The sequence below is a fragment of the Lolium perenne genome, chromosome 4 (genome assembly GCF_019359855.2).
Source record: "Lolium perenne isolate Kyuss_39 chromosome 4, Kyuss_2.0, whole genome shotgun sequence".
Lineage (NCBI taxonomy): Eukaryota > Viridiplantae > Streptophyta > Magnoliopsida > Poales > Poaceae > Lolium > Lolium perenne.
The window spans coordinates 339,313,320-339,328,459 of NC_067247.2; the positions used below are offsets into that span (position 1 = coordinate 339,313,320).

At 47.7% G+C, this 15,140-nt stretch overlaps 1 protein-coding gene across 1 annotated transcript; it reads right to left on the bottom strand.

Annotated features, from left to right (window-relative positions):
- Positions 1–10,547: 10,547 nt before the first annotated feature.
- On the bottom strand, positions 10,548–11,621 carry LOC127347918 (MEIOTIC F-BOX protein MOF-like). Its single transcript, XM_051374052.1, has one exon. The coding sequence runs from the start codon at positions 11,619–11,621 to the stop codon at positions 10,548–10,550; it is 1,074 nt and encodes a 357-aa protein (XP_051230012.1).
- Positions 11,622–15,140: the final 3,519 nt, after the last annotated feature.

Here is a 15,140-nt window from a genome sequence, read left to right on the forward strand (position 1 = left end):
AGCCTGCTCGTGTCACTGCAACATAGTGATGTCTGTTTATGTTTGTCTCCGAAGGAAGCGTGTGAAGTGCTTTGCTTGTTGTAGTAACAAAACTGTGATCCGTACAATGGTTACCCAGTCATCTAGGCTGCCGACCGCGGTGGCTGCTGTCGTCTCGATTGAGTTTCCGTATCACGCTGATCCAGTGATGGAGAAGGAAGTGTAGCGTCAAATGAAATGCGTGGCATGTAAAATGTGGTGCACGATGTGGAGGATCTGAGATGTGTAGGACACGTACCGTAATGGGAGGCCAGGGCGGCTCCCTCGTCTGCAAGGGTTGGCGCCATGTCAATTCATAGGCTACCTTAACCAGAGTACCTGTGGGGGAAACCTATGGTGCACGCACGTACGTACGTGCCTACCTACCGTCCTGTTCGGCTGCCTCCTACGGGTGTAGCGACAAGGGTACAGGGCAATTTAAGAGCGGCGGCCCGTTGCGCTGCGGATGAAAACAGCGCCAGGATACGTGCGGATCCGAGGCGTTGGCTCTGGTTGTTGTTGCAACATAGAATCAAAACAAATAAGTCGTTGTTGCTCCAAAACAGTCCAACTCACCAGATCAAACCCCAGGTTTGCCACCTGTGTGTCTTGAAATATTCTTTTAGTGGGAGGTGATAGTTCCCGTGATAGCGATGTGTCTATGGTGATTTTGTCAATTTCAAGATGCGATCCGCCGGCTATCTTTCGGAGGTGCTCATAAAGGTAGGATATGTGTTCATAGAGGTGAGTATATGCGCGTCTATGTGAGCGTCTACAATTGCACTGTGTTTCTAAAAAAAAAAAGTCCAACTCGAACCCCAGTCCCCATGGTGTGTCAAGAAAAAAGGAAAAAAACAAGAACCCTGGACAACATTAGACGAGCTCAATCGGTGCCTCCCCGACCTTCCGCCTCTCGTGTCCCTCCTGCTATCGCCGTCGTTCCAAGGGTGGTGCCCAATGCTACTGCCTACGGGGGAAAGTGGAAGTAGCAAGGCAACCACGTTGTCTAAGGAATCGGTGTTCATACGGCTGCGTGCTTTGTGGCAAGTGGCAATCCTTTGTTCCAAGGAGCGAGAAGGACTAAATCCTCCCTACTAGGAGGGATATATGTGTATATGCCTGACATAGAACCATTGGGTTCAGCTGAACTCAACAAAATATAGCAATCCTTCGCGGTGCTGTTCGCGCCGCTCAACGCCAAAAATGATGCCCGCCCCTCCCTCACTGGCTTAGAGGAAGATGTTGCCGTTGTCTGTTCCCTGGTCACCGTGCTGCAGCGTCTAGAGATCCCGGTCGGTGCTCTCATTGTCTTCAATCTGGTCACCGGGCGCGTGAGTGCTGCAACACTTGGCAGCCGTTGAGCTCCTTGCCAGACCTTGTGGTGTCCTCCCAGCCTCAGCTCGTTGCGCATCCTTGCCATGGAAAGAAGATCGTCAACCCACCTCCGTCGCTCCGACGTCCTACTACACCACCTCCCCCATGCACAACAGATGTGAAGTTTATGCTCTGTGAAGAGGCCATGTTCCTTCGCTCCGAACTTAAAAGCTGCCTAACGCGGATCGAGAATTTCTTGGTGAGAGCGGGGGATGCTCTTGATAGGTCCCCGGTTGTGTCTAAGGTTTCTACTCTGACCGAGCTCAATGTCAGTTCTATAGATGTTGTTGAAGAAGGACTGTATGGTCGTTTCTCCCCTTGCTCGAGTGATGTTGATCATGCCTGAGCTGCAGGAATTGGAGCCGCGGGAATTGTGTGGGGAGTCTGTTCCTCCTCTATCGATGTTGGTTCAGGAGGTGGACTTGCTTGGGTCCTCGTCGGTGGCTTCCACGCCACAATCTTTGGAGCCTGGTCTGACACTTGGCTTTGTTGATTCTGAGGTACTTTTTGCAAAGGAGCTTAGCGGCCTACTCATCAGTTTGGAGGTAACTATCCCTAGATGTGGCAAGGAGATTGCTTGCCTCCTTTCTGGGAAGGATACTGGGGATACAATCAAGAAGGTGAGGGAGTATCTCAGGAGCAAAAGCAAGAAGAGTGGTGCCACAAGGAAGGTTTGCGCGACAGCTTGATGGGTTCTTAGCTCTTCGGTTTGTCGAGTCTGGGACCCATGACTTTCCTTTGCGATGTGGTGAACAATGTGTTGAGACTTTCCGGTTGTAGCGCGGTGGGAGAGTTGGTGAGCCTACGAGAACATATCTTGTGATACCACACCTTATTTGATAACATGATACCACTCTTAAAAATTTAAAACTCTTTAAAATTTAAATTGTAAATGTCAAAAAATTCGGAACTAAAATTTTGGGTGTTCACAAGATGTGCGTTTACATACCTTGTAACTTTCATAACCAAATTCGAAATATCCTTAGAGAAATAAAAAAGAGAAATCTAGCATGAATAGTGTCACATAAAGACAAAAACTCAAAATGCCACTATTCACACAATATTTGTCTTTTTTTTGTTTCTCTTTGTGTATTTTAAATTTGGATCTGAAAATTGTATACAATGTAAAAACACAACTTGTGAACAGCCACAAATTTACAAATTTAAATTTTGTGAAGTGGTATCATGGTATCATGTGAGGTGTGGTATCACTAGATATTTTCCCGTAAGTCTACATAGGTGAATGGAGAGTTGCATGTTTTGGTAGTAGTCCGCATGTGGTGGTTGTTGGTAGCGGTTTCGCCCGGTATTTCGCTGGGTTTCCGTTATTTATCTAGCATGAGTGGGTGCGGCATGTTGTGTTAGGCTTGGCTGTTAGGGGTGCTGGTGTTTGGGTGGGCTTGGTCATGTTGTTGTAGGTTTTTACTCGGTTTTCTCCTAAAAATTAAATATTTTCTTCTTAATTAATAGACGAGGCAAGACTTTTACCTTCGTTTCAAAAAAAAATTTATGTCGTACTGCAAATCAGAGGAAATATTACACTACAATACCAAGAACTGAACCCCACCCAAAATTTATGCAGCTTAGCTGGGCATCAGTATCAACGCCTTTTCAAGGGAAACTTTCAGTTTCTGGGATATGATAGAACCATGCACCATGCATGTTTCATGTTTATCTGGGTAACTCGATTAAAAACTATGTTATTTTTATTATTCAACACACCCGAAAAGATGGCAGAAGTAACCATATTAAAATGCATGGATCTCTTATTGCATAGCTATTTAGAAGAAATAGATTCGAAGTCAGTGCCACTAACATCAAGACTAAACATACTTCCAAAGGAATACAATATCATCAGCATGAATAAACTATGTACTAACCTCTTTTTAGTTATTTATATAAAATGTGAATTGGTTCCCTCGTATGCTTATTTTTCACAAGTTGTGGTTCAACCTATATTTACTGCAAGTATAGTGTTATATGTAGCACTTTCTGGTGCCCCTCTTAGCTTGTCATGATAGTATCATAACTACTCAAATAAGGCAAAAATGTGCCTTTACTTTGAACAAAGAAAACATGTGAAGGTCTTGATATGTCATGGAAAGGCATATCATTTTCGTAGAGAAATAGACAAAACGGTCAATACAATGCCCATGGGCTTACAACCCACTCATTATTAACTAAGCAATCTCACAACACTTAGTACCTCAACTCCACCCATCAACTACTATCATCGTCTACTGTTGGAGGCCTAACGGCCACCTCCCCAAACCTCTCCCCTGGGACTCTCGGAGAAACATGTGAAAATTAACCATGCCACAATATCTTCCAGGAGAAACGACCCTTATTCTTATGTCAACTTTGAGTCCTTTCGGTCCGTTTCTTTGTCCTCAATAAATGTGATGTTCCCTCACCTAGTTTCTTAACTCGTCGCCACTCAGTCAGCCACATTTCCTTTTTCCCTCCACTTGGAATTTGAGAGAAAAGTTTGTCGAAGTGCTCTTTATCACTTCTGTGGTACTTGATTTCTAGTGACTCCAGTTTCTTGTTAAGAAGTATTGACCTACATCGTCTAGGATGTTTGGAAGATATATTGATTGGCCCAATCTTCTCTTGCTTCTTTCTTGGTTGATCTAAGAACTTTTTGGACATGGCATGATGCACGTTAGATCAGCTATACCAAAGAAATAGAAGTAATAATACAGTCATATTTATCTCTGTTTAGTAAGAACCTACCATGCAAAAGTACAATCCAAGCTTCTTGAGATTGGGGGTGTTCCAGATGCGCGGCAACGCTTGCGAGTCAATTCCAATGTCACACCCGTTGAGAATCAAGGTTCTCAAGTTAGGGAATACCGGACATTCTTGATGTTTCTCATCCAGCAATGCCTAAGACATACGAACAAGAGTACAATGGAAGCATCGTCATAACAAAGTGGCTAATGTAGTGATATATGCAATTTGTTCAATCTCCAAATAACTACGTATTGGCACATGTTATCTCTCTTTGTGAGCGATTTGAACAATATCATAATTTCGATTCTTGCAGTTTCCTAAACATGACATGCGATATCTCCATGGGTGTTCTATACTTTTTTACCTTTGTATGAGAAAAATAGTAAGAAATGACCCCATAATTTCATATTTCTAAAAAACCTTGGAAACACAGTCAGATTTACTCCCCACCCTCGGTAGATAAATGTACCTTTAGCTTTTGGCTAAGTCATATTTTCAAAATTTGATGATTTTTTTAACAGAAAATAGAAACATATGTGACATTAAATCACGAACCAAATATGAGAAAAAAACCTTGTCTCATGCGTCGCTCCTGCGGCGCCCGAGGCGACTTGCCCCGCCACCCCCAAGCCCCCTTCCTCTATGCCCCGCCGTCGTCGCCGGTGGCTTCCCACAGCAGTGGCGAGGCACCCTCCTGCTCTCCCCCTGTTTGCCCTCTCTCGTGTGAGCGTCTCTGCCTAGGACGGGGCGGCCTTCTCGCTGGCGATTTGTCGTCTTCGCAGTTTGGAGGTCCTTGGCTCTCCGCGCCGTCCACTACCAGCAAGGGCCGTCGTGGTGGAGTTCGTGTCCGTGGCCAGGCGTTTCGGTGTGTCATATCTAGTGGCCCGTCTGAGGGTCGCCGATGTTGCGGGTACCTTGTGAGCAGCAGGTCAGGGTGGGTCCACTTACCGTTCTTGCTCCTGGTGTTCCTGGATTGTGTGGATCTACATCAGGTTTCCTCTATTATTTTGGAGGTCATTCTACCTTGAACCGGAGTACCTGTGGGGGAAACCTACGCACCAGCAGGACGGTGCACGTACGTACGTGCCTACCTACTGTCCTGTTCGTCTGCCTCCTACGGGTGTAGCGACAAGGGTACAGGTCAATTTATGCGCGGCAGCCCGTTGCGTTGCGCATGAAAACAGCGCCAGGATAGGTGCGGATCCGAGGCGTTGGCTCTGGTTGTTGTTGCACCATTGAACCAAAACAAATAAGTAGTTGTTCCAAAACAGTCCAACTCACCAGATCAAACACTTGTGTGTCTCATGAAGGTGAAATATTCTTTCAGTAGGAGGTGATGTTTCCATCGACAGCGAGACGTCCATGGTGACTCTGTTAGTTTCAAGTTCCTATTCGCTAGCTTAGTCTTCCGGATGTGTTCATGATGTGCGTGTATAAGTTCATAGAGGTGAGTCTCTATGTGAGCGTATGCGTTTCTAAAAAAAAACAGTCTAACTCGATCCCAGTCCCTAGGACTTGTCAAGAAAAAAAAAAGAAAAATATAAGAACCCCTGGGTAGCATAGTCCAACTCGAACCCCAGTCCCTAGGGCGTGTCAAGAAAAAAAGAAAAAATATAAAAACCCCTGGACAGCATCAGGCGAGCTCAATTGGTGCCTCCACGACCTTCCGCCTCTCGCTTCCCTCATGCGATCGCCACCGTTCCAAGGGCGGCGCCCAATGCTACTGCCTGCATGGCGAAGTGGAAGTAGCAAGGCAACCACATTGGCAACCGGTGTTCATGCGGCTGCGAGCTCTGTGGCAAGTGGCAATCCTTTGTTCCTCGGAGTGAGAAGGACTAATCCTCCCTGCTAGGAGGGATATATGTCTAGATGCCTGTGGAGGACCTGACATACATGGACGGAGACAAGGGGGGACGAGGGGGGCTTAGCCACCCCTATGGTTTGAATTTTATGAAGAACAATACTCACTAGAACTGTAATTTCTTGCTGATTTAGCTTACTCTGCCCCCTCATGAAGTTTGCAACACCATTTTGCCCCCCTCAAAGTTGAAAGCTGGCTCCGTCCCTGCTGACATACTACCATTGGGTTCAGCTGAACCCAACAAAATATAGCAATCCTTTGCTAAATTATTATGTCGTATTGCAAATCAGAGGAAACATTACACTACATTACCAAGAGCTGAACCCCACCCAAAATTTATGCAGCTTAGCTCGGCATCAGTGTCAACGCCTTTTTAAGGGAAACTTTTAGTTTCTGGGATATAAGGGCACCCGCAATGCTTGTATCTAACAGTCGTATCTAATTTTCCCACGTCATCTAGATACAACATCTCAAATCGACCCCTCCGTCCATCGTATCTATGAGCAGGCCCAGCAATTCAATGACCAAAAGGATATTTTGTGGCTCACCGGTGCAGGAAAATGGGTCCCCAAATTGGGCCATCGGGGATCGGTGGAAGGAGAGTAACGCACGGGATAAGTAGAGCCATAAATTTGCATCGGTTACAGGGATAAGAGTCGTATCAAGTTTAAGATACGAACACCATCTCTCACTTCCTTAATTATGCTAACACGTCAGCCATTTGCTTAGTTGGCAGAAGTAAGATACGGTCCAGGCTGGAGCGTTGTGGCTGCCCTAACAGAACCATGCACCATGCATGTTTCATGTTTATCTGTATAACTCGATTAAAAACTGTTATTTTTATTATTCAACACACCCCAAAAGACGGCAGAAGTAACCATATTAAAATGCATGGATCTCTTATTGCATAGATATTTAGAAGAAATAGATTCAAAGTCAGTGACACTAACATCAAAGACATACTTCCAAAGGAATACAACATCAGCAGTATGAATAAACTATGTACTAACCTCTTACTAGTTATTTATATAAAATGCGAGTTGGTTCCCTCATATGCTTATTTTTCACAAGTTGTGGTTCAACCTATATTTACTGCAAGTATAGTGTTATATGTAGCACTTTCTCGTGCCCCTCTTAGCTTGTCATAATAGTATCATAACTGATCAAATGAGGCAAAAATGTGTCTTTACTTTGAACAAAGAAAACATGTAAAAGTTGTGATATGTCATGGAAAGGCGTATCATTTTCATAGAACAAATTGATAAAACGGTCAATGCAATGCCCATGGGCTTACAACCCACTAATGATTAACTAAGCAATCTCACAACACTTTGTACCTCAACTCCACCCACTCGACTATATCAACTACTCCATCCGTTCGGATAAAATTGACGTGAGCTAGGCAGAGGGAAACAGGAACTCTGCGTCAATTAAACAGGACCAGAGGGAGTACCCACCATCGTCTACCGTTGGAGGCCTAACGGCCACCTCCCCCAACCTCTCCCCTCGGACTCTCGGAGAAACATGTGAAAATTAACCATGCCACAATATCTTCCGGGAGAAACCCTTATTCTTATGTCAACTTTGAGTCCGTTCAGTCCGTTTCTTTGTCCAGAATAAATGTGTTGTTGCCTGACCTAGTTTCTTAACTCGTGGCCACTCAGTCAGCCACATTTCCTTTTTCCCTCCACTTGGAATTTGAGAGAAAAGTTTCTTGAAGTGCTCTTTATCACTCCTGTGGTACTTGATTTCTAGTGACTCCAGTTTCTTGTTAAGAAGTATTGACCTACATCGTCTACGATGTTTGGAAGATATATTGATTCCCCCAATCTTCTCTTGCTTCTTCCTTGGTTGATCTAAGAACTTTTTGTACAGGGCATGATGCACGTTAGATCAGCTGTACCAAAGAAATAGAAGTAATAATACAGTCATATTTATCTCTATTTAGTAAGAACCTACCTTGCAAAAGTACAATCCAAGCTTCTTGAGATTGGGGGTGTTCCAGATGCGCGGCAACGCTTGCGAGTCAATTCCAATGTCACACCCGTCGAGAATCAAGGTTCTCAAGTTAGGGAATACCGGAAATTCTTGATGTTTCTCATCCAGCAATGCCTGCGACATACGAACAAGAGTACAATGGAATCAACGTCATAACATATATGCAATTTGTTCAATCTCGAAATAACTACATATCGGCACATGTTATCTGTCTTTGTGGCAACGCACGGGCATTCAACTAGTAATTTCGATTCTTGGAGTTTTCTAAACATGATATGCGATATCTCCATGGGTGTTCTATACTTTTTTACCTTTGTATGAGCAAAACAGTAACAAATGATCCCATAATTTCATATTTCAAAAACAAAAATGTACCTTTAGCTTTTGTCTAACTCAAACTTTCAAAATTTGATGATTTTTTTACAAAAAATAGAAACATATGTGACATTAAATCACGGACCAAATATGAGAAAAAACCTTGTCGCTCCTGCGGTGCCCGAGGCCGCCACCCCCAAGCCCCCTTCCTCTGAGCCCCGCCGCCGTCCCCGGTGGCTTTCGGCCGGCCCGCAGCAGCGGCGAGGCACCCTCCCGCCGCCTCTCCCGGTGTTTCCCTCTCTCGTGTGAGCGTCTCCGCCCAGCACGGGGAGGCCTTCTCGCTGGAGATTCATCGTCTTTGCAGTTTGGAGGTCCTTGGCCGCAGCTCTCCGCGCCCTCCACTCCTAGCAAGGGTCGTTGTGGCGGAGTTCGTGTCCGTGGCCAGGCGTTTCGGTGTGGCATATCTAGTGGCACAAGGCAGCAGCTGAGGGTCGCCGATGTTCCGGGCACCTTGTGAGCAGCAGGTCATGGAGGGTCCACATACCGTTCTTGCTCCTAGTGTTCCTGGATTGCGCGGATCTACATCAGGTTTCCTCGTATTCTTTCGGAGGTCATTCTACCATGATGGAATCCGGGATGGTGGTGGAGTTGCGTCACCGTGGCAGCTGAAGCGGCTGGTTCCATGTATGCGACCTACCTCCAGTGGGAGGCGTGTAAGGTTGGTTCCACTTTGACAACGGAGAGGTGGCTCTAGAAGGCGACCACACATGCGGCTTTCCGGCAAGCCACGTGGCGGTTGTTTTTGTTGTGTTTCTTGGCCATGTGGGCATTAAGGATGGTGGCAATGGGAGTCGCTTTTGCAATCATGGTGTCCCATGCCCTGACGATGGGGCTGGAGCTACTTTCCTCGACACGAGTAGGTGAATTGTGTGGCCGAGCGAAAGCTCAGGCCGACTATTCGGCTCTTGTGTCGGCGACGCCCTTGGGATGCTATGGCTCCACCTCACCTCCCCTCGTCCATGCTCCTAGTGAAAACCCTGGACTTCCGGACCCGATGATCGCGGCGTTGTTGTGTCGTGATCTTCTTGGAGGCACCGCCTTGGAGTTGCGGTGTTCGGGTCTTCAACATATGTGCTTTTGTGGCAAAGTTGGTGCCTTTTTGCAGTTGGAGAGTTTTAGTGGTGGCTTAGTGATCCATGCTCATTGTCATGGAGGTTGTTCCGGTCCATGGAGGCACCGCATACCACGGTGCTATGTTCGCCGACCGTGGTCGGCGGGACACTGTCCAATGCCATGCCATTGTCAGTATTGCGGTGCTCCGTGTTTTGTACTAGTATAGAATAGGCTACCGCTCTCGCGTGTGGAACCCATGACTGATACGCTAGTGGTATTCAATACTAGTCGCATGGCCTACCGGCACGTGACTAGTAGTCCACTTACCAGTTGCGTGCACTATCAGCACGCTACCACTTAAACTATTGGCTGCAAGCATATTTGGGGCACGCTGCTACAAATAGCTTCCGCGTGCGCTGCCACTAGACCTGCTCCTATACCTTTGTCCTGGGTATGTATGACAGCGCCACTACCACCGATTTCGGACACGAGGTCCTGACCGTAGCCATGGCAAGTGGCCTTCGCACGACACTAGGGTGTTAGGCACCCTCCTTTCGTCCTCGACCTTTGTTGGAGGCTCTGATCTTTTTCTAATGTGTTCATCTTCGATGTCTGCTTTTTTCATCTGTGGTGGTGCTTGTCTCATGTTCCGAGTTTTACCGATATAATGAAAACTACATTTCATCTTAATGATAGCTTTTTTCATCTTTTTCTCTAGTTTAGCTTACTGTTTTGATCTGCTTTGTAAAAGATTGTCTCAACACATTGTAACTTTCGGCTATGTTGGGTTTATTAATTTAAGGTCGGGCTTTATAGCTTTTAATCTAAAAATTATAAATTACTATATAATGAAAACTAAATTTCAAGATAGATAGTGCATACTAATTTTGTGTAATAAATATTGCTATTTTCTCTAAAATGTTGGTCAAATTTAATAAATTTAAATTTTGATTTACTCGAAAGCTAAATGTATGCTTTTTTGTGGGCGAAGTGAGTAGGTTACATACCGTCGTCGGAAACCCCGACAAATATGGCTCAGTTCTTTTGGCGGCTTCTCCGAGAAGCTGCCCTCTCCCCAGCTTCCTGGGGAAGCCGCCCCCAAAATTTTGAAAGGCTTCCGAAATGGTCTAGGCTAGATTAGTCCGGAAGCCTCCCTAAATTTTTGGTGCGGCTTCTCCAGGAAGCTGGGGGGAGGACAGCTTCTCGGAGAAGCCGCCAAAAGAACTGAGCCAATGGCATTGGTGAGGCAGGCCATGAAGCTGTAGACGGATCTGAAGGAACCAAGCTTCCGTTTGTCCATCACATTGTTCTCCAGTTCCTCGTACAGCTGTCCCTGGCCGTCCATGTCTTTTATACAGATGGACGCCATTACCAGCGACGCCAGCACCTCGTTCTCCGGACCAGTAGTAACAGGATACGCATGGTGCATGCCGTAGATAAGCTCGAGGCGCAAAGACGCGAGCCGAGGAACCGCAAGGACGGGAAGAAAGAAATTGTAGATGTAATAAGAGTCGGTGACCATTAAAGCGAGGCTCTTGAGCGTGGGTGAGGCGATGGTTTTAATGGCGCACCTGCAGTTGTGGATGTGCAGGTCCTCAAGTACCGGTAATTGGTCGCCGAGGTTGTCACCGAAGCCAGGCATCAGTAAGACCCCGAACAGACGGAGCTTGGTCACTCGGCAGGTGTCGGAGCCCAGCTGGAGCGATGTCGTTGGCCACTGGATTTTCCAGCCGTTATCGTGGATCTCGACCACCGCCGGGCGCCGCCGGAGCCCGCGGCGGACCCACCTGGAGACTGTAGTGGATCTGCATTGGTCGACCAGGTGCAGGCGGAACGCGTCCAGCGGCGCCGACGAGGATAGCAAGGTGTCGGCCATGTCTTCGAAGCTCTCCCATTCGCTTTCGTTAACCTTCCAGGCGTCGTTCGCCACGACGTCGGAGCGCAGGAACTCGAGCTGGTCGATGTTGAGGCAGGGCACGGCGCGCCATAGGTGCCTCCACCGCCGCGAGAGGGCGCTCGTCCGCGCGGCCTGGCGGGACCCGAGGAGGGAGAGGATTTCGTGCAGGAGGCAGTCCGGCAGGTCGCCCAGCCGGTCCACGCCGCCGAGGACGCGGGCGCGCTTGATGGAGGAGCAGGCCGCCGCCACCGTCGCCGTCGCCTGCGTGCGGATCGCGTCGCGCTTGCGGGAGACGGGCGCCGTCTCCATGGTCTCCTTGTGGTTCGGGACTTCGGGTCGGGACCAGGTGATCCCTATTCTCCGCTCAATGCGGGAGCGAGCGGGTGCTCCGCTCATAGCGTAGTAGAGATGGGCCGGCCCATTAGCTAAGGCAGGGTCTTTCTTTGTTTTTTCTTCTTCAGTTTTTTCTGTTCTTTCGGTTTTTCTCTGGTTTTGCTGGTTTCTTTCCTCTCGTTTCTGGTTTTGCCGATCGGTTTTTTTATGAACTTTTGCAATTTCGAACTTTTTTGAATTTGAACGTTTTTTTAATTTGAACTTTTTTGGAATTTGAACAATTTTTAAGTTTGAACATTTTTATTTTGGAACATTTTTTGAGTTTGAACTTTTTCCAGGTTTGACCTTTTTTGAACAATTTCGAACTTTTTTGAATTTGAACGTTTTTTTTTATTTGAACTTTTTTGGAATTTGAACAATTTTTATGTTTGAACATTTTTATTTTGGAACATTTTTTGAGTTTGAACTTTTTTCATGTTTGACCTTTTTTGAAATTTTAGAAATTATTTTACTGAACATTTTTCAGTTTGGAACTTTTCAGATTTGAATGTTTTGATTTTTTGAAATTTGAAATTTGTTCGATTTTGAAAATTGTTCGGTATTTAAAATCTTTTAATTTTGAAAATTGTTCGTTTTTAAAATCGTTCGATTTTGAATTTGTTCGGTTTAGAATTTGCATAGATTTTAAATTTTGTTTAGAAACGCTAAGCAAATTTTCTACGTAAACTGTCACGAAAGGAATAGAAAGAGAAAAGACCCGACAGAATAAATGGGCCTGGCCCATGTTAGGTTTCTTTAAGCGGAGCTCCACTCGCTCCCGCTTAAAGCGGTCAATAGGGCCTCCCTCGGGACCAGGAGAGGCTTTTTGTAGGGGGCGTGCTGAGCGTCCCCCGGGGGATCAGATCGTCCGATCCCCCGGGTCGGCAGCCGCACGATGCCAGCGATCGAACCGTCCAAACCACATCCAGCCTGGTCAACCGTTCCCACACAGGAAAAAAAATCAAAACAAGGCCCACTAGGTAATCGCGTCATCCTCGCGAAACTCCAGCTGTCCGCCGCCCGCGCTGGCATCACTGTCGCCGATGGTCCATCCGTAGTGGCCCCGGATAATCCTCACCGGAGAGGCCCGAAAATGGCGCCGCTGGCGAACCTCGAACTATCGTCGCCGTAGAACCCCTGTCGTGGTGTCGCCGGTGCAGCACACCTCCTCACCGCTCCGCCTCCCCATCCATGTACGGCGGCCTCGCTCCTCCATTTGTCACGGCCATCGTCGGAGAGGTCAACGTGATGTCACTGATGCAGCCCCGATATGCCTTGGTAGCAACACCGGCGGCCGCTGGCAGTAACGCGGCCATGCCATGGTAGAAACGGCGGCCGCCCTTGTAGCAACGTCGGTCTTCGATTGTAGCAACGCCGGTCTTCAATTGTAGCAAGGACGCCCGCCCTTTGTAGCAACGCCGGCTGCCGACGGTCGCCCCTGGAAGCAAGGACGACCGCCCTTTGTAGCACCACCGGCCGCCGCCGACAGGAAAGGACGCGCGCCCTTTGTAGCAACGCCGGCCGCCAACGGCCGCTGCAAGCAGTTCGCCCCTGGCAGCAAGGACGCCCGCCGCCCCGCCCTTTGTAGCAACGACGGCCGCCGCTGGCAGCAAGGTTGGCCAGCGCCGGAAGCGAACCCGTGCCACTAAGGTAGCACCTCGTCCCCGCGCAGGTAGCAGCCCCGCCGTTCCATCGCAGCAAAAAGTAGCTTCTGCTACCCCTCTCTGCAGCTTCGCCGGCCGCCGGCCCTGACCTTTGCAGCAGTGGCAGTTGCCTCCTTATACGAGCGCCGTCATCCTCGTAGTACCGGCAAGGTGAGCCGTGGCCGCAATCTGCAGGAGAACGAATCGAAGTGAGGAGCAGCGGGAGTCGCGTCGCGGTACCGGGAGGAGCAGGCCTGAGGAGGAGATGGGGCAAGGAAGAGATTGGGTGGGCACCGGTGGCTAGAGGCGGCCGGGAAGAAGTAAGCAGGGAGCAGCGGGCGAGCGGCGGGAAAGGAAAAGATAAAGAAAAGAGAAATCTAGAGGTGGAAGACGATGAGGAGAGGATAAGGCAAGGGCGCGGTCGCTCACGCCACGCACGTGGACGCGTGTCACACGGAGGAGCCGGGGGACGAAAGCGCACGATCCCCCGGAGGAAGGCAAGCGTTTTCCTTTTTGTAGTCGGTGTGCATAGCAGGCCGTGTGGGCTGGACTCAAACTCGGTAGCATTCTAAAAAGGAATCTATGGCCCACGCCATCCTTTAGTTACTGGGCTTTATTTGTTGAGTTCCATCTTTAGTACAATATCACTAGCCCAGTAGCATTCTAAAAGAACAAGCCCAGCTTGCAGGCTCTGCTTTTGTTTGGATTTTGCATTTTTTTTTTGTATGTTGATTGTGAATAACTTGTGCATTTTTCAACTCGGTCTGTTTTCCATTTATATTTTCCGTTGGGGTCTTGAATGGTTGGGCAATAATGCATGTTTGAAGACAATTTTCCGTTCAAACAACACCAGATTCTGGTATCTGCCATTTGGCAATGCGGATTCAGAAGATTGACACTAGTAAACTCTTCACGCGTCGTTCTGAATTTAGCTCGTGATTTGCGCAACCAAAGACTGAGTGTTACCCACATCTTAGCCGAGGAGACTGCAGCACCTAGCTAGGAGGCACGTATCACCTATACTAAGCCCCTTTTCACTTCAGAGTTGACACACTTGTTGGGTCTAAAAACTTCTTTTTGACTAATAAACGCATCGACACACATTGAACTTGCACCCTGCGTGTTTCTTCACCCGCGTCCATACTCAAAGATTTGATCAGCTTGACGTCAACATTCAATCTGAAAAGCACCCGGCAATCTAGTACGCATTCTTCCCAAACAGCATATCATTGACTTGATCATGCGGTAAGACTAGAATATCCGTTTCAAACAAAAAGACCAGAAGATCGATGCTCCTGAAACTTGGCCTCCCAGTTCGTAGGATGATTTTTCTACCACTCCTGCTTTGCAGTTTGAAACCACACCTGAATAAACTGATCAAAACTTCAAAGTAGCTTCGATTGGTTCCGTCAGCACTTGAGCTGAGGCTGTATGGCTTGGATCGGGGCAGCTTTCTTTTGTGTTGGGGAAGTAACATAACAGAGCAGCGTGGAGTGTCTTCACACCCGATGGTCGGTCGAACGTGGCGATGTCACCCACAGCCAATCCATAGATACCACACACAGGCAAGCTGAACCGCACAGCAGTCAGTTCCTTCGTGGACGGCACAACGTGTTTGTGTTGTTTCTGTTGCTGCAACGAACTGATGACCGAGCGACACCTGGAAAGCGCGAGGGGCGGTTGCATGGTCGGCTAGCCCATGTCAAGCTGACATGCCCTAGTAATGGAAAATGCCATGACATGACAGACGTTGGTCGAGTCATGTTCCTGTAGTCTGCAGACAAATCCATACCCGAATGCGTGATACAGTAGT